Genomic DNA, 18,965 nt, shown 5'->3' with positions numbered 1-18,965 from the left:
TCATTCTTTCGTGCGATCTCATTGACGAGAAGGAATAACGTCTTCACGATCAGTAAATATTTCACGTTTGGTTAACCAAGAGTCGGACTTAGATTTTGCGAGAGCCTACATCTATTATCCCGTTGACCGCGGATTCGTTATCGAACCTAGGATCATTGACATTAGCGTCTTGAGTACCTAACTACCACGGTTACTTGTCGATATCTGTAACAATCATATTTGCTCTAGTCAATACCTTCTCTATTGCATAACGACAATGTCTAATCACAACGAAGATTCGTTTCACGCCCTTAACCCCAACCCTAATCATAACGCCAACCCGACATATATATATACACATGTATGGCGTCATACATAGTTAAAATTTTATAAATTTAGTAACATGTCTAATCATAAACTCTTTCTACTTCTAATTTCGCTATTTTGAATTCTTTGGTAGACTGTCAAATAAATAATTTTCTATTAATTTCTCAGATTTTTGTGATACAGAGTTTAATAAAGATAAAGATAAAGATTTGCTTAATACTGCTAGAATAATTGAAATGCTTATCAGTGGCTATCTCTTCATGTCTCCATATGCAATGCTGCTATATGTTATCAATGTCGTAAAACCAAACAGTCTTTTCTCTTTATTTATCGATACTTCAACGCACGGACAGCGTGAAGAACTTGTTATTTATTATTAATAACAATAGGAAAGTTACTACTACCAGCACTGAGAAATAAATAAAACAATAATTATCACAAAGCTACAAACGTTCGAATTAAACGACTGGCTTGGAGATTGAATTTATTTTCAGAATCGTCGTATTTTATTTGAAGAAAAGACAGACTTTTGTTGATAATTCAGCTAGCTAAGTCAACGGTGTTGTTTACGGTTAGCAGGACTTTACGATCCCTGTGGTGCTCATATGGGAAGGAATTCTGTAGGTAGGCTAGATCCAGAAGAAAAATGAACATCCAAAGAAAAGGAGAAATATCCTTGGGGGAAGATTTTCCAAGCATCGCGTCGAACGCAATGAAATTGAAGACGAATAATGATATTAACAAGGATGATGTCGAATATATTTCTTCCCTTTCAATGATCGTATTTTTATTTACTTTTCGCCATCAATACTGCCTTCTGTGATATTCTTCGCGTAATTTATATCGTGCAAAAGAGAATCATGGAATAAATAAAATTTATCTTTGAGATGAATAACTTCGAAAATTCTCGGAAAACTAGAAAACATTTCATCAATTATTTTCTGCGTTATTCGATGTTTTATCAAGCTCTTTGCTCTTTCCTTTACTGTTTATCTCGACTTTAAAGTAGTTAGTTTTGTTGTAAACCTTCGATCTTCTTTCGTTAGCGTCCAGCTCAGTAATTTTCTCTTTTTGTTGGCGCTTTTGCAACGAAGATAAAGTTATTGGGTCGCACGTTCACCACCGTACAAGACAAAGTCATGCATAATTCAAGAACGTCGAAACCAGGAACGCTCGGTTTTTTCGCTGCTGACAATTTTTTCGAAAAAATTTACATTGATTTACCGAAACAGTCCTCTGTGCCGAACGATAGAATCTGCAATTCCGGCAACTCTGTTTTAAATTAATTGTATACTTTTACATTTTTAGTAGAATTAAATGTAAAAGGGTCTTTCAAGTTGTTGTCTTTCAAGCTCGCTTAATTTTTGTATATATATTATTCGAATTTCGATATCATTAATTAATAAACTATACCCATAATAGAAGCATCTAATAGCAGCAATGACGACAATGAATCAGTTTTGATTTCCAATTTCCAATTCCGCGTTCAAAAATTCATCAACGCGGCGCCTTGATAACTAACGTGACATAATACAAGGGAACAAGATGTTAATTAAAACTTCAATTAAAGCGAACTCTGCAAGTTCATATTGTCAATGTCCAGCTATTGGAAGTGACGGAAGGGGAGGAGAAGAAACGAACGAAACAAAACAAAAAAAAAAAACAGTTTAATCAAAGAGTTTCACTATGGAATTGGAACAAGCATACATAACGTGCTTCCCGAAAAGTTTCCTAAGGTCAGATTCTCGCTGTTCTTTCATTCATCCTTTCTTGATTTATTTCCCGATCTAAAGGATCAAACAGAGTTAATCTTCGGTGTTCCATTGTGTCAACTTACCCCGAAATTGCTGGCAGCGAATCTATCACTGGCCGAAACAGCGGAACTCGCGCTCGTGTGAGCATAATATGCGTTTATGTTCGCCAGCAGGGTGGACATTACCGCTGGTACACCCGGGCACAGATATTTCGTGGAGAGGCAGTGAAAATGCCTGGAAAAACATTTGGAAAGACACGGTTACTAAGCTTGGTGTAACATAATGATGTTAACGCTCAGTAGCTTCCGATGATATCGTTATGCATTCCGTACTTTTGTCTGTATCTCTTCAAAAATACGTAACTCGTTTGTATACGACAAGCAAAATTCAAGCTTTACTTCTATGCCAAATATATATTGTTCATTAGAGAAGAGGAGATGTATACAGAAAATCATGTGCAAACCGAGGTGTTCCTAGCGAACGAGCACGTTTAAAAGTTAATTTATTTATAAAACAGGGAAGAGAAAACTAAGCCAATCGTGTATTCAGGGTCTCATATGCTTATCAAGTTCTTATTTGTCCTCAGTAAAACACAAGTAACGTACATTATAGAATTATTAAGCAAAAGGTCCTTAAGGATCGGTCTTCAAATTTGACTGTACAAATTTCGAAAGAAAGAGCTTCGAATAACGTCATTTTTGTTGGCGCCGGCTGTTTTTAACAGAGTGTTAAGAATGTGAAAGAGAATATCCGGTCGATCGGATTGCTGGAGCGAAAGTTTCGAACGATGATCTTATGCTTGCTGAACGTATTCAGTTCGTCGGAGAATATTTTCTGCCAAACGCCGAGTAACTTTGAATATAACTGTCACCAGCTACGTTATATAGTTTCATAAACAAGACGACTCACGTCATTGCTTGATAGATGCTCTCGATGCCGTATCTCATCGCGAATTCATCGACGAGCTCTTCTCCAGGTGGGTCGAAATACACCTTCCAGGCATCGTCTCCTTTCGCCTGAGGTAGAGCCACCACGCCGTCGTTCTTTTCGCATAAGCTATGGAAGAGGTTCTCGTGTAGGCAGGTGTACTGCACGTGGTAAGGGGCGACCTTCTCCTCGCCTTTGATCTCAACGCTGATGTGCAGCCTGATCGCCCCGGATACAGCGCTTTTATCCGTTCTCTTCTCTAGGTTATACCACACATCCATCTCGCCGCTCAGCGTACGCACCTCGATGATCGTTTGTCCAAGGAAATCATCGCTCTCCCTTGTCAACTTTTGCCGTAACTTCGACTTCAAGTCGTTGTCCTCGTCCCATACTCTCACTTTTATTCGGTCAGACGAGTTGTGGCATTCGCTATAAATGGTAATTCGAGCTTATTAATCAGCAGATTTTAGAGATTGTCTTTGAACGTCGATTGGGATTTCCAGTCAAGATCCTTGTACTCGATTAATTAAAGGATCGTTTGGACGTTATATTGGATTGTGTTATTTATACGTATAAATATTTAAATTATTCAGGAATAGGAAATTCGACGAATTCTTTCCATAGGATTATGTAGTCGAATTTTGGCAAAATATTTACCGTCGAATTAGTAATACGACGATGTATATAAAGGATGCACGGTATAGTGGAACTTTGCTAATAAAAAGTGCGTATATATGTATATGTATATCTTCCCCAATACATATGATTTTTTAAATAATCGAACTCAATCATTGGCAGAAGTTTGTTTAATTAACTATTATTTAACTAACAAAAATTTCGTTTCAATAAACGGAGTCTCGTTGCAACTGTAATTATTTTGAAAAGTGAATTAAGCGAATCGTAAATGACACGTATATTGAAATTGCGAGTTGGGTTTTACAATCTCTGGGAAAGAGCGGTTCGTTTTATTAATCGTAGACGTTTTGACGTTCAATTAACACTTTGTAAGTTATCTGTTATAGAAAAGGAATTGATATTTCCATCGTTCCATCTTCCCCTTCTTATACCAATCGATATCGATATTCATATCGCGTTTAAGATGAACTTGCGAGGTCACGAAAAAATTACTCACAAGTAAAACTTCTCGTGCCAAACTGGATTCAATTCCCTCGGCATGGTCCTGGTTCGTTTCTTCACTTTACCAACTTGGACAGTCACGTACGGATCAGATGTACCGCTCTTGTCTTTTGCGATCAGTCCTTGGGCACAGATCACTGTGGAAGTTAATCGAAGATTAGACAAACGTTTTATGTAACTTGCCTAACGCGATACGTGCCCCAAAAACGATATTTGCACTCCCCGGAATTCGGTTCTTAAGGTTTTTCCTACCTTTCTACTTACCTAGCAGAAAGTTTTGTCGACGTTAATTGTATACGATAAAAAGGAACTTTACCTGTTACTGTATCTAAGAAAACGAGAGAAATTTAATGTCTTTTGAATGCTGTAAATTATATGGCATTTTTGTTAATATTCCTATTATTGCGTCTTTGAAGATTTAATCACGTTATGACGAGTTCAACGATGTCGTTATCGCATCCGTTTAGCTATGCAATATATTTTATTCGAGTTAATAACTCTTTGCATGGTTTGCAGATAGATTTTTATATCGTTGACTTTTAATGCAAAACTTTAAGATACAAATTTTATCAAATTTTCCTTAGAAATCTCATGGAAATTTTCACCAGTGTGAGAATATTTCTCATTTCTCTGTCATATCATTTTTGATATCTTTTCGAATTTATAACTAACTACATAGTAAGTAACATAAAAAGACGAGTAATTCTTTTTTAATTATTCTCTAGTCTCTCACACGTTCTACGTATTTTTTTCATACCGTTTTCACATATTCTCTATGATACATTCTACGTTTACTATTCTCGATACATATCATCACCTCAAATTGTTCACACAAATAAATATCCATCGCGCTATTTTTCACCACACAATTCTTCTTACGTTTTTAAATCTGTTCCGTACAATTTCAGTGTTTTGATCGACAATCTAACATTCGAATACCGTCTTGATGGCATAAAATGACGGATAACCGGCAGGCACCGGTAAAAAAAGTAGTAAAATCAGGAAATCTACACGCTTAGGTAGAAAAGAGGATTATGTTCTTCAGGAGGGTCGTGTGTTAAAACACGTTACGATCCGTTCTACCGGTTCAATTCGTTTCAACAGCGTACGGTGAATCGTGGACAGGGGGTTACCAGTTACGAGATTCGAAAGTAGGCCGTACTTCCTAGGGCAATAAAACTTTTAGTGGTAATCTATTGGAATTTTACGTCGTACAATGAATTTCACGCGAATGCATCGTGCTGGAAACAATTAGGGAACCATTCTCGATGAAAGCAATCGAATACCGCCGACGGGAGAATCTTATTTTTAGCGATAAACTTTGGATGTATCGAAACAGTCGTTGATTTTAAATTTATTACGAAGAGACGAGATAAGTTCGATAAGAATCGGCAATTTCTGAATATTTCAAATTATCAAATGTTTCTAATTGTCAAATTTTCCAAGTTTCTAGATATTCAAATAGCGAAACTCTCGGGTGTATTGAAATATTCAAATATTTAAGTTCTCACGTTTCATAATTCTCGCAGATTTTCAAATTCACCGACTTTTCGTTTAATCTTGTTCGTTCAATAACTCTGCACTTATTCGAATTTCACGCATTATACCACGCATTAGATTCTTAATAGATTAAAAACGGATTTTGTCAGGTTGATGGCGATATTGGTTTTATGAAATTTATGCCTAAATGAAATTTAATTTTCCCAATGGACTTTAAAATTTCCCAATTGCAGCTTCTAATACGCAAATGCAAAACGATTCTATGTAAAATTGCATTTATTTGTAGCTTCCTGCGTAACGTATCGTTTAATAAAATCTGTCGATTCGTAGCTCGTCGTATTTTTTGAAAGAAAGACGTAGGTTGATTAAAAATTCTATAATTTTCTTGAAAGAAGTTGCCTGCCAGCGTAAACTGGAAATGATATTTGAAAAGCTTGCCAGGACTTTGTTCGGTTGCCCGGAAGCTTCAACCGTTTCTGGTTATGCGCGTACCAGTTTACAAAATTTCAGCTTTCCGTTTTCGTTTCCACGGATGTGTAAATATTGTCAACGAGGACATTTAATTTCGTTTGAATTGCACGTTTCTTTTCTTCGTATTCTTAGATGTCTAGCAACAGGTAAACTGGATTACGTCAATATTTTCTCCGAGTTACGTTTACCTTAAATTCAGCGTGGCATGAAAAGTTAATTAAATATATTACAGGTTAAAATTAACGACTAACACAGTGTCTCTCTCTCTCCTAATTGTAATATTTACACGAAAGAATCAAGTAGATACACCCTATTTTTTTATTTACACTTAAACATCGATTTTCTCAGTAACATAGAATCCTCGAAGGAAGTATATCTTCTTAAATTTACTTTGCTCTTTTTCTGCAAAAGTATGTACTTTAAAAACCGTATATAGAGATCCATATTAGATTCGAAATAAAATAAAATAAAATAAAAAAAAAAAAAACGTTATTATTAAGACACATTTACGTGTATACATGTAACCATAATCGGTGTATTTATATTTTCAAACGACCATACCGATAGGCTCATGCACATCTATAGTATATAACAATGTAACAACCATCGAACTCAGCACCCAGAGGTCACGTTTCGTGGCAGCCACCTCGTAAGCGTGCAAAAGCTCGGCGTAAATCGTGTAAGGAATACATTTGACAAGTTTTCATGGTCTAATTCGAGGTGGCAGCAATTCGGGAATTAGAAAATCGACTAGTATGTATCCTTGTTGCTTTATATTTGACAAACACGTCTATTATAATCGAATAATTTAACCGATTAATGAAACGTGTTAAATTCGACATTGCAATGATCAGAAAGTCTTTCACAGTAGTTTCGGACTTCTTGTTTCCACAATTGTTTTCAGAACCATGCAGGTCACTTAAATAAAATTACCGTGATTTTCTATCGAGATAGGAGTGTGATTGTATCATGGTTTGAGTTTCGCGTTTATTGTTATAGAGAAACTCGATATATCTGTCGAAGTTACGAAAATATGTCACGCGTGAAACTATACGTGACAAGCGACGGCTCTGCGTATCGATGGCTAGTTTGAAGCATATGAAACTAATCAGATGATATTTTAAAGAACCGAATACATTCACTGCGCACACTGGTATACGTTATCGGTAGCTAATTTTAATGTTAACAAAACCTCCCCAAAATCCCTCCTCTTCTCCCTAAAAATCATTAACATTGTAACCCAAATCACCACCACTTCGAAACAAATTATATCCTTAAAAATAATCTAAATTGGTATATATATATACATATAACACATTACTTTCATATACTTGGATGTACACATATAAAAGTGTATAAATTTATATATTATATATATATATATACACACACACACAGTGATACAGACGTATAGAAAACATATATATTACGACAGGTTGGACGTTAACGTGCGATTCGGACAGACAGACAGACACACATGCCCATGCTACTAACTCGTTGAATTCGCATCGCCGATTGCAGCGGGGACGATCGCCGATGCTTGCCCGTCCTCGACGAACGTCGATCTCATACCTAATGCTCGTAAAAATCTTCGAGCCATGACCACAAAATCCACTTCATGATGTCGACAGAGTCTATGTTTGGTGCTTGTGCGTGTGTGTGTGTGTGTTTGTACGTGTATCGTTCCCACGATCGAAGATGTTCGCGATTCAAAATATCGTACATCATCGTAAAGTTAATATCTACGATAGAAACTATATGTATGTATCGTGGAACTGTGTATAATGTCGTTTAATAATTATATGTACCATGAAACTTTGTGCTATCTGTATATATATATATATATATATATTTGTATGTAAATCTATATATGTATAGTAAAATCGTATCTACATATGTACCGTAAATACGAATATTTACGATCGATGTCAAATGGCATCGATGCTTGAGTTTTTGTGCACTTTCATTGTGAAATTGTCCTACGCGTGGATCGTTATAATTTGGTTGGTTGATGTGCTCGATCGGTTTAACGGGAGAACAACTGCAGGAAATTTGGTCGTTGCGACGAAAGTCGCAGACGAGCCGGTCTTACGCGGAGGCCGACTAACGGAGGGTGGCCCAAGGAGACCGTCCTTTTCTAAATCGATACTCTACGGGGAGTGAAAAATACTCTAGAACTGGCTACGGGTAAATCGCACGGAAGGATAGGGAACGTAAATCTTGTGCTACAAATGAGACTGATATATAGGGTGACTTGCCTAATTTCAGTGTCTTAAATATTGCTTGTTTTCGGTGGAGTAAATGCCACGACGAGGGAAACGTTCTTTTTCTCGGCGTTACATCCTTCGAAATTTCAAAGTCGTCGATATTTTATTTAGAAAATTACATGCGAGAAGTCGATCATTTTCAACGCTTGTTAAAATAAGTCATTTTTTCTTCCGTTCGTTCGATGTTTCATTGTTTATATTAATTTGTATTATTTTACATTATTTTGTATTATTTTATATTCTTCATACTGATTATTTCTATGACAGATATCATAGAGATCGTGCATCACTAGATTGGTCTTCATCTCAGCGATTTGGATATGATTATCAGAATATGTATATATATATACTATTATTATATATATAATGTAATACGTTGGTGACAATAAACAAAAGTATACTGATAATCTGGAAGCTTCGAGAAAAGGTTTCGTTTATCGTAATATTTGCCGCTGCGAATAATATTTTCCTCCGATATTTTTTCCTTATCATCAAAAGCATGTGAAATATTTAAGACACTTCATATTCAAGGGACACGCTACAATATCGAGAAAGTAGGACAAGCGAGTGCGAGCTTTCGGTTTTTTCAGAAGAGGATTTGGGAAATTCAACGAGTAAGTAATAATTTGATTCGATTCAGTCTGAAATTTTTCTCTAGAACCTTGAAACGATTTGATAAAATGTTCAAGTCGTATTAATTTTCTAACACGATTACTTAAGTTTTATTCGATACTTTAACATTTCTGATCTGCACGATGCGATGTACGGAGAACTTTAGTTAAATCTCATAGACGCTTGTTGTTACGTTGTCGTAAACGATAAACTTCGAGACGTGATTCAGATACTGTCATAGTTCTAATTAGTTCTATTTAACTTAATTGAATTCTAATTAACTTCGTGGTGAAGCATAAATCGAATTATAAAGGAAAACTCTGCTATGAAATAGTTTTCGCCACGTAAGGATTATTCTTTTCAAAATTTCTGCGATAATTTCAATTGCAAGGGATCGAAAAATGAATTACGAATTTTTAATTATTTCACTGCTTCGCTCGTATATAATTTATAACAAAATATATCGATCATCCGAAGCAAAGTCTTGCCATTAATTATTAAATAATAATAAAATTGAAAGTAATCGGTGAAAATGGATAATTTATTAAGTATTAGACAAATTATTTCCATATAACGGGAAGTTTACCAAATCAAATTATGCCTCGATGAATTTCCAAAATTCTCAAAAATTGTTTATCACGTTTCGACTTACTTTTACGTTAAGAGTCTGTCCCTTTTTATAACACAACTTTTATCGTACACTTTACATCGACAAATTTCGAATCAGACAGCATTTATAAAAATTAATATCAAACTAACTACACGTAGTGGACAATTTATCTTTTCAAGAGGATCAATCCGTTTCGATTTACTAATCGCCGAGATTTCCCGTAGCAGATCGAACCAACTCGGAATAATATGCCCATGTTGTAGTAGTGCTACAGCTGGCTTGGCCAATCAAACTTTCAATTAGCCAGCTAATTAATTGATGGTCAATAAACGGGTAATACCGGCACGACTATTCAGATGCTGATGAAGTCAAGTGCAATGTCAATGAAATTTTCGAACGATCTACCTAGCCACGATTTACTTATGCGAGCTTTCATTAATAATATCAACAATTAACTATTATTCGTATACTGGAAAGTGGAACAAAAATTGATAATTAAAATGTTGAAAGTTTGGAAAAATTTAAGAATTTAGAAATAAATTATGTAAATTAACCGAGAAATAGTATTATTTCGAAAGTGCGTTATATTGGAAATTTAAATGTCAGCAAACATGTGGAAAAGTTCTTTTTTCATTCATTTTAAAAAGATCTAAATCCTAAAAATTCTGGCAAAGAAATAATTTGGAGATATTTAATCGTTGACTTTTTTCTTTTCATTCCAAGTGTACCATCAGACTCCAAACGTCGCGACGTGTTTTTTTTTTCTTTTTTCTTATCTATTTTTATGATAGAGAGTATAGTAAAGGAGCAGTAGAGTCGAGCTATAGTTTTATATCTAAACTCTAGCAGATGGAAGAAGAAAGATAGAAGATACTATTTCACTATAAAAGTCGGGGCACTAAATTTGCATGATATTGGATGGGATTATACAATGAAATTACTGATCGTGTTCAGTCTTGAATGAACGTTTCTCAATTTGTTCAGTTGTTTTTTCGGATCTTCCGGAGAACGTTATATTTCTTTAATTCCGCCAGTAGAATTTGAGAAGAAGTAAAAATAGCATCTGATCAGACGCAAAACCTCGTTTTAAACGTAAAATCTATTAAACATAAAATTTCCTATTTCCTCTCCACGAAACCACTTAAATTCCAATGAAATATTTGACCTATAAATCAATTTTTCATCCATCCAGAACTTGATGTTTTTAACGCGAAAATATCTTGTTAAAAAGACGAGTAAAAAATTATTTCTACGACATTTTTAATATTTTTTGATCGATATTTTGACTGTTAAAAAATGATAAGATCATTTATAAATAGAAGGATACTCGAATAGAATTTTACGTTATCATCGAATAAAATATATTTTCAGCCCCTTTATCGATCTTACGACGCGTCTCGTGTACTCTGCTGTTCTTGCATTATTCTATTTGCGCGACACCAGAAAGTCTGAAGATAAACGAACCAACTCTCTCACGAACATACGCCGGTTAATTTGTACTGTTCATGGGACATGGGAAAACCATTCCTTAGTCGAATATTTGAAGTCGAATCGAACAGGTCAGACGTGTTTTTCCTACAAACATTTGACCGCGTGATGGCTCGTAAATATACAAAGTTGGTAAACATTCGTGCAAACTCGCGTAAAGTACATTTCGATAATTGAGTTGCAACTACTTCAGAATGTCAGGTTTTGTTTTGGTATTTTCAGTGTTGATTTACTCGAGATCGTTCTTTTCCGTTGAATATTTCATTTATCAACTCGGTGCTCTATTTATCGAATTTGATTGTTTCAAGAAACTGTTTGTTTAGAAAGAACGAGAAACAGTATCAAAAGGTACAGCATTATATATTTTTTTATTTTATTTGTTAAAACACATTAAACCAGTGAAATATGTCGAATCGATCAGGTACCTTTTAAACAATCGAATCAATTAGATTCGTAAGATTTGTTGCTTTTACGTATTTCACTCTCTCGTCTCATTCGTACCCTTCTTCTCATCGTTCCGTTCGATTTAACCTTCTTATTTTTGTCATTCCTTTTAAATGGATCAGTTCCTTATATCCCGAGACAGTTCGAGGACCGTTTTCTGTGTTACTTACATTTTTTCTATTTCCCGCGTCTGTATATTCCTTTTGAATGGTTATCGAAAAATTTTTATCATAGCAGGAAGTTCAATTTTTATTGCCACATCGCACGAATAACAGTATCACCCTAGCAAGCTTATAGAATTCTTGAAGACTTCCGTTTGCATGGTTGAAGCAATAAAACTTTTTATAGCAGCACTGTCTTTCCATTGTTTCAAGCAACGTATCTCCATCGTCCTAAATCACATCATTTCTATGACGTTTCGTATTTTGCTACCTCACCTTCTCCAAGTATCTTTCGTTCTATGTTTATCTTCCAAACATATACATTTCGATTAGAAGCTAACAAAACCTAGGAAGAATCTTCGTCACGACACACGATTTCCAGTTACTTGAACACTCCAAGCTTTTCACGAACCTTGAACTCGCGCATTGTTCACAAAAAAAAAAAAAAAAAAGAAAAAATCAGAAAAAAGAATTATTTGTCTAATTTCAACGATTTCGCGTCGAATTCGAGTGTTCCTGCTCTCTAGAACAGATCGAGGCGATGAAAGGCCTCATTGTCGGCGTTCTCTCGACGCGAATGTCCTTTTGTCTCTTACTTTCCACCGATCGTTGCGCAGCTCTCTTCACGTTTCCGTTGCTGAATATCGTGGAGCTGCCACGGGCCAGCCGCGTTTCGCAGTTGCCAGCCAACGATTTTAATTTGCGCCCACCGAGTCAAGAGATTTGATTACTGGGGCGGAAACGGAAGTAACGCCGACTGTTAGCCAAACTACCCTCTCGCCCAAATACACTTTAACTCTTCCCATTTCCATTCACCCTCGTTGGCTATCCCAGTTTCCCCCAATGCGCGTGTATTATTTTCACGCAACGATCCATGGGCCGATTTGCAAAGCATATCGTACGACGTTAAGAATCTCGTGTTTACCACAAGAGTTGCTATACCTGCATACGTAATCTATAACGACCGTGACCTATACCAAGTTGATTTGGACGGACTGTAGCGATAAATGTTGCTTTTTAACGAAATAAATTTACTAATGGAAACACGATAAAGCGTCACTCGTTGGAATGAAATTTTAATCCGATTAAATTGATTCGATTATATCGATTGAATCTATTTGTTCTAATTGTATATTTGAATTTCTATTAGATGAACGAAAAGTTACAGGTAATGAGAAGAATCAATGAATTCCAATTACACGAATTTGGACGTATCTCTTTAGATTTACGTATCTTTCTTATTCCGATGTACCGTGTTTAACGTTGTTCTCCAAAAATGTTATTCTTCCGAATGTCACGTTTCATATTCAAGACTCGCGTCGCTAGAAGAAAATTTAGAAAACCAACAGTGAATCCACCGATAGTAGTACCATCCTCGTAGAAAATATACTCGTTACACATGTACGCTTATGGTCGTAAAATAACTGGGTTTTAATTCCTATGGAAGAATAACTCGAATTTTGTGCGTATTCGTTGTACCATAGCGAAAAGGACAGCGAAAAGATTTCAAAAAAAAAAAAAAAAAAAAAATGATACACGACGCGAAACAGAATAAATAATTCTTCTGAAAACTCTGCTGTAAGTAAACGTCGTACTTTCAGTATATAACGATATACACTGTAGGCGAAGAGCTTGAAGCTCTCGCATATTTTGCAATTTCTTGCATATCTCGGTTGAATATCTTGCATATCTTGAATATTTTGCATTTTGCAATCTAATATATTTATCCGTTCTCGAGAACGCGGGGAACATCGTGGAAGTTCGCTATTATTCGTTTGGAAGTAAAATATTCGCTTTCGTTGGGTTTAGGAAATGTCAAACGCCCTTAACGAGATAGTATTCGTTTAATTACGAGATTCGAGCGTTGGTTACAAGAAATCTTGTAATTAGGCCAGATGTTTAATATTTCTCGTGAATCCGATCTCCTGTTTGAAGGAGACCAGACGAGTCGCTTTTATTAAAATTAAGAAACACCATCGGACAACTAAAGAATATGATTCGAGCCTCGTAAACGAAGAATATTTTTTCCACGTTTTCTTCCACGTTGTTCGTCTGAGAAACTTGTTGGATTACTTTTTGTTCACTCTGTTCCTGTTTCGCTATTATTCTTCTAGAAATCTTCTTTCTCTTTTTTATATATATATTTCGAGTCTCCTCTGTTCGTCGTCTCGTTGCTTTCATCCGGTTCTACTCGCTTAATTTCACTGAAAATTCGTTAAGTGTCTTCTTCGAAATATTTTTTACGTTTCTTCTCTAGCGGATATCTGTTCCTCGCCCAGTTTTCTACAAGATATGGTTTGAGAGTTTTGTTGACAAAATTTCGTGGCGTACTTTGGCAGAACTCTGTTTGAAACGAATGCTTCGATAAATGGTCCTCTGACCATCCCTTCTTTCGTTAAGGCACCAATCCTTTGATAGATTCACGAATCTTCCGTTTCAGAGATAATTAACTCTGTATTTTGGATTACATCATAATTTCACAGTAGTAATTTCGATGCAGCTTCCATCAGAAACTACACGTATTGATGTCACGTATCATGGATAATCGCATGTATTCGAATATCATCTTCTAATAGGATTGTGCATGTTAGTTATCCCATGTTTTAGATCAAAGAGTTTACATCGATGTGGGACGCTTTACATAGATGACCGAAAACTTTAAATAGAAGTTGCTTATTACTACTACTAACAGTATGAAATTATATTTCTTTTTCAATGTCAATTGCCCCTATGTGCTCTGTTAACTTGTCTGCCAAAATGTAGGATTCTTTGCAGAAATGTTGTATCTACTCAAAAAGCGTTCAGGTTCATTTTTCTATGTTACAATTTAAGCTTCTATAATGTAAGACAATCTACAAGGTAAATATTTAAATATATATCCCTCTTACGCTTTGTTTTCTGTTATATTGTACTAGTATTGGTTGTATACCATTTCTCCGATAGCAGATAAAAATATTTGTAAAAATTACTGATGGTTAGATTTCAAATTGAAATAAGAAATCTGTGAGATATCTGTAATAATTATAAAATATTATAATTTTTTTGTTCATAATCAAATAACATTCTACACACAGAAAATTAAAATACTAACTTACAATCCCAGTTGCTACAAAACGATTCGCTTCAAGTATTAATGTTTCCATTAACTATAACCGTCTAAACCATCAGAGAATAATATTTTCTAGTATCATCATTTATAAACAAAATCGGTAAAATTATAAACAAGGGTTTCAAGTACAAATATTTTCACTACAGCCCTTCCTCCACTTCAGTACTATCAAATTGTCCAGAATTTATATTTTTAGAATCATCTTGTACGTTTCTCTTTTAATTTAGCGCAGTAAATTATCCAAATGCCTAATTGCATCGCAACAAGTTTGCAAAGACAAAACGCTGCTCCAACTCGACCATCTTGAAGATCTCTGCGACTTTCACGGTCCGACGTTCTCATCGGTGAACCATCCGTCATAGCGAAGTTTTGGCCGCGGATGGCGTCCGACGGCGCGTGTAGCACAGTTCAGAAAGAGGAAAAACTGTTGACCCGCTTCGTGACGAGACAGCAATTACTCTAATGATCATTCTCCTCCTCCCGGCAGATTTCGTTTCTCTTTGCTCCTTCGTCGCTCGTCCTTCTTTTTCTCTCGTCTTCCTCTCAGAAACACTTTAATTGCCGTAATCGCTCCATGGCTAAGATCGCTATCCTTAATCTCTGAATCTTCCTACGTTCGTGACATGGTTTCACGTTATTTACAATCTTATCGACGAAGCGTTACTGCTTCTGGTTTCTCTTTATTTCATAATTGGTTGTTAACTATTTAGTTTCACGAAAATGAATATGCGAACGGAAAGATGGAAACGCATCTTGATGACAAGTAATAATTTAATAAGTAATAATTTAATTATCCAATGGTCAGATATAATATTTTTTAAAAAGGATCTTTAAACGTCTTTGACGCAAGTCTGCGAGAATCTTGGAATATTTTTGAAATTACATTGACTTTGAAATACGTCTTTACAAAGACGCTGAATAACCGCGAAATAACGTTGAAACCCCTTTGAATAATCTTGGACCGCCAGTTCTTTGAAAATCAGGCCAAAAAGCTGAAGTTATTCTGTAACTCTCAAGTATTGACATTTTTCAGTACTTGTTCGGTTTCTCTAAAGTCAAATAGAATTTCGCTTCGCTACAGACGCGATTCACAATAATTGTGTAATTCCGTACCAATGTTTATCATTTCAGTGTCGATGGCAAAAGGAAACATGACCCAAATATCATAGCCAATTGTCACTTTCCTCTCGTCGTTCCCTGTTCAAACGAATCGTTAAGTTGGGAAACGTTTAATCGAGCAACTGCTCAGAACGAGTTCTATCTTTTTAACGAGCAGTAGCCGTAAAATCAATTCAATCGGTCCAGCATCGATTGGCTCTCTGTTCGACCCTCTAGAAATCAGCAATTAACGCTACTGAAGGAAGATTTCTGCTTCTCAACAGTTTTATGCTTAGTCGCCATTCTTCTTCGATTCTTTCCTTTCTCTCTCGACGCTTAAGATCACAGAGATCCTTCTGTTCACGACTTTTACGATTTTATTTCCTGTACCTAAATCTCCCTCTCCTTATTTTTGTAAATTAGGAAATTTCTTCTTAAACTGCGTCTTCTGGACTAAATCTCGATATTCGCTATTCAACATTTTTCCCGACTTTCTATTTAACTTTGCCTCGATCCCCGTCATTTTGAACGAATCGCAAGTACGAGAATATAGAGCCGGAGAAGGTTGCTCAATGCAGGACGCTTCCTTTACGCTCCTTTTTCTTTCAACTTACTTAATACTCGCCACGTTCCTTCTTTCCTTTTTTCGCGGTTGTACCTTTCATGCTCTTAAATTCGCAGCCTCGTGGAAGCCCGGTAAAGTCGTTCATTTTTTCGACGCGAGAAAAGTTTTCGTTCGAATTCATCCGTTTACTAACGCGGCACATTTTCCTACGTCCGATTTTCAGCGCGCTTTGCTCCTAAAACTTCCTCTCATTCACTCCTTCTTCCAATTGAAATTTTTGTCCGCTAATAATCCTTTTCTCCGAGGTTATTGTATATAGTACCCCATCGTATATTTATTTTTTCGTTTCTAAATGAGATCGATGTTAATTTCAGTAACTACTGTACTTTAATCCCGCGACTCTCAATTCCTTTTAGATAATTAATCCTTTTCCTGTTTTAAGAAATCCTGCTATCGAGGAAAATATTACAAGAAATTTTAATAGTTCTGATATATATATATATATATACACGTAACTTCTAATTGTTTTCCGCACTGATGATTTATTTTCCTCGAAATTAAGAAGCTCTTTGAAGAAAGATTAGCCGGAGGAAATCACGAAGATTATAGCATCTACGATAAAAGTGCCTGGAAAATACTCAGAAGCTTTCATGTTTTCCCACACGATCTTAAAGAAAAAGGATATACTACGTTCTCTTATGAAAACTCGTGGCCACCTCTCCTTTTCAATCACATCACGAACGTGGAATATAGCGAAGCAAATCCGAATATTTAGAATAGAAAAATTCAAGTAACCTGCAAACAGAGATGCTAAACGTACGAGGAAACGAAGCAGCGGAGATCAAAGAGACGCGATTCGACTATCTCGCCGCCTTTTCGAATTCTACGTGGGACTCTGTATTGCCACCATTTCGTCCTCGTTCGTCATTCAAAGAAACGAAACTTATCGCAAGCTGGCGGTACGTGTGCCGTGTTTATTCTCGTTGCTTTTCTTTCCGATTTTCTTCTCGTTCACTCGTTCCAAGGCACGAAGGCGTTTAAAGTTCGATTCGTTTTCTCCAGCGAGTTCCATCTTGCTCGTTTATCGACGAATCTCGAGAATCGGAGGAAACAGAGGAAAGGAACGTCGGTTTCGTTTTACGTTTCCTCGTACCTGCTTCGACGAACCAGATCTCCACGACTGAACGAACGAAATCGAATTAGTAACGTCGCGACTTTTGAAGGCAGCTCACAGAATGGACTAAAAATTTCCCTTCTTTTTTCTTTTTACACCATGAAGAAACTTTCTTCGTGGCGTCCAGAAGGCGAGAGATTCGATTAATATTACTTTGAATTGCGCGAGTTGAAACTGTCGCCGGAATAAATTTCTGATTTTACTTTTTTTCTCTCCGACGTTCTTCCCTCGGTGCGTTTACGTGAGGCCAGCGAATGCTCGTTTTCGTCCCCCGTTCTTGTAAAATTAAAACATGGAAGTGGTAACGCGTGTCCGTTTATGCACGCGACGTACGAACATCCATAGAAATTACACCGAGCGTTTTTTAATGCGATAGAGACTATGCGAATGTTCTAGGAACGCTTTGATCGTTTTCACTGCGGTAACAGAGAACAAATGATTGCACGGCGTATTTTTGCAAATGTTAATTTCGAATAACTAAACGGCCATTTGCCGATTATTTTGCAAATTTAAAGAGAAGAAAGTCCTTTAAAAGCTATCGTAATTGTCGATCGAGAAGTAGCCGGTACTAAAAAGTTCGACTGGACATTTCTGACGCAATTTAATAATTCAAATAACCATTTTGTTTTATAAACTTCCTTCAGAAACCTTTTCTATCGTCGATTATACTTTGTTCATCTTCTGTTGTTCTAATATAGAGTATCCGAGTAGAAGTATTATAATTTGCAAGTATTATAATTCGTATATCATATTTCTTAAGGCTTTTAGATCGTCGTTATGTTTCTTTCACGATGAAATTATGGACTGCTGCCTGTTACGCTATTGCATTATCCTCGAGAAGAATTTAATTATACGTAGAAGCATAGTTTCCAAGGGATTGTTGAATATACAATTTAACGCGATTACTTGAAATTTTGATAATAATTAAGAATCTTGCGAATTATTGCATAATATTGTAACTTGCGTGCCTTTATCGTAAATCACTTTACAGATTGCTATTCTCGTACATGTTCGCGTTGCTTGCATTATAGATAGTTAAGGGCTTGTTTACTGTTAGCTCCACCATCTGCCAAGATCAATATGCCTCCATTTTCTGGCAACCTATCAATATTCCAAGTTACATCAATCATGGGAACACGGACAAGATTTCTATATTAGCAACACAAAGTAGTAAGTCTATTTTCAGTCGGAAACTAATGCTTCGCTTGGAAGCATTGTAGTCTGAATTTGAAGTGGTCTAAACCATCGCTTTAGTCTAAATTTTTAAGTAGTTTTAATTAACAATAAAAAAGATCATCTTGCTATACCGATTACCCATTCACGTTAATGTCATCAACGGCAA

The 18,965-nt window shown here is 36.0% G+C and overlaps 1 protein-coding gene across 13 annotated transcripts in view; it reads right to left on the bottom strand.

The window, feature by feature from the left end:
- The window catches only part of LOC122568763 (protein unc-13 homolog B), a 377,765-nt gene that overhangs the window by 13,178 nt on the left and 345,622 nt on the right, over positions 1 to 18,965 (bottom strand). For all 13 annotated transcript variants that reach the window (XM_043728897.1, XM_043728898.1, XM_043728901.1 and 10 more), the window contains 3 exons: positions 4,120 to 4,261; positions 2,970 to 3,416; positions 2,144 to 2,294 (listed from right to left, as the gene is read on the bottom strand). In XM_043728897.1, the coding sequence (XP_043584832.1) occupies positions 2,144 to 2,294; positions 2,970 to 3,416; positions 4,120 to 4,261 (740 nt within the window). The remainder of the gene's footprint in view (positions 1 to 2,143; positions 2,295 to 2,969; positions 3,417 to 4,119; positions 4,262 to 18,965) is intronic.

This window comes from Bombus pyrosoma, linkage group LG6 (assembly GCF_014825855.1).
Source record: "Bombus pyrosoma isolate SC7728 linkage group LG6, ASM1482585v1, whole genome shotgun sequence".
Lineage (NCBI taxonomy): Eukaryota > Metazoa > Arthropoda > Insecta > Hymenoptera > Apidae > Bombus > Bombus pyrosoma.
This window is presented reverse-complemented; position numbering and strand designations above follow the sequence as displayed.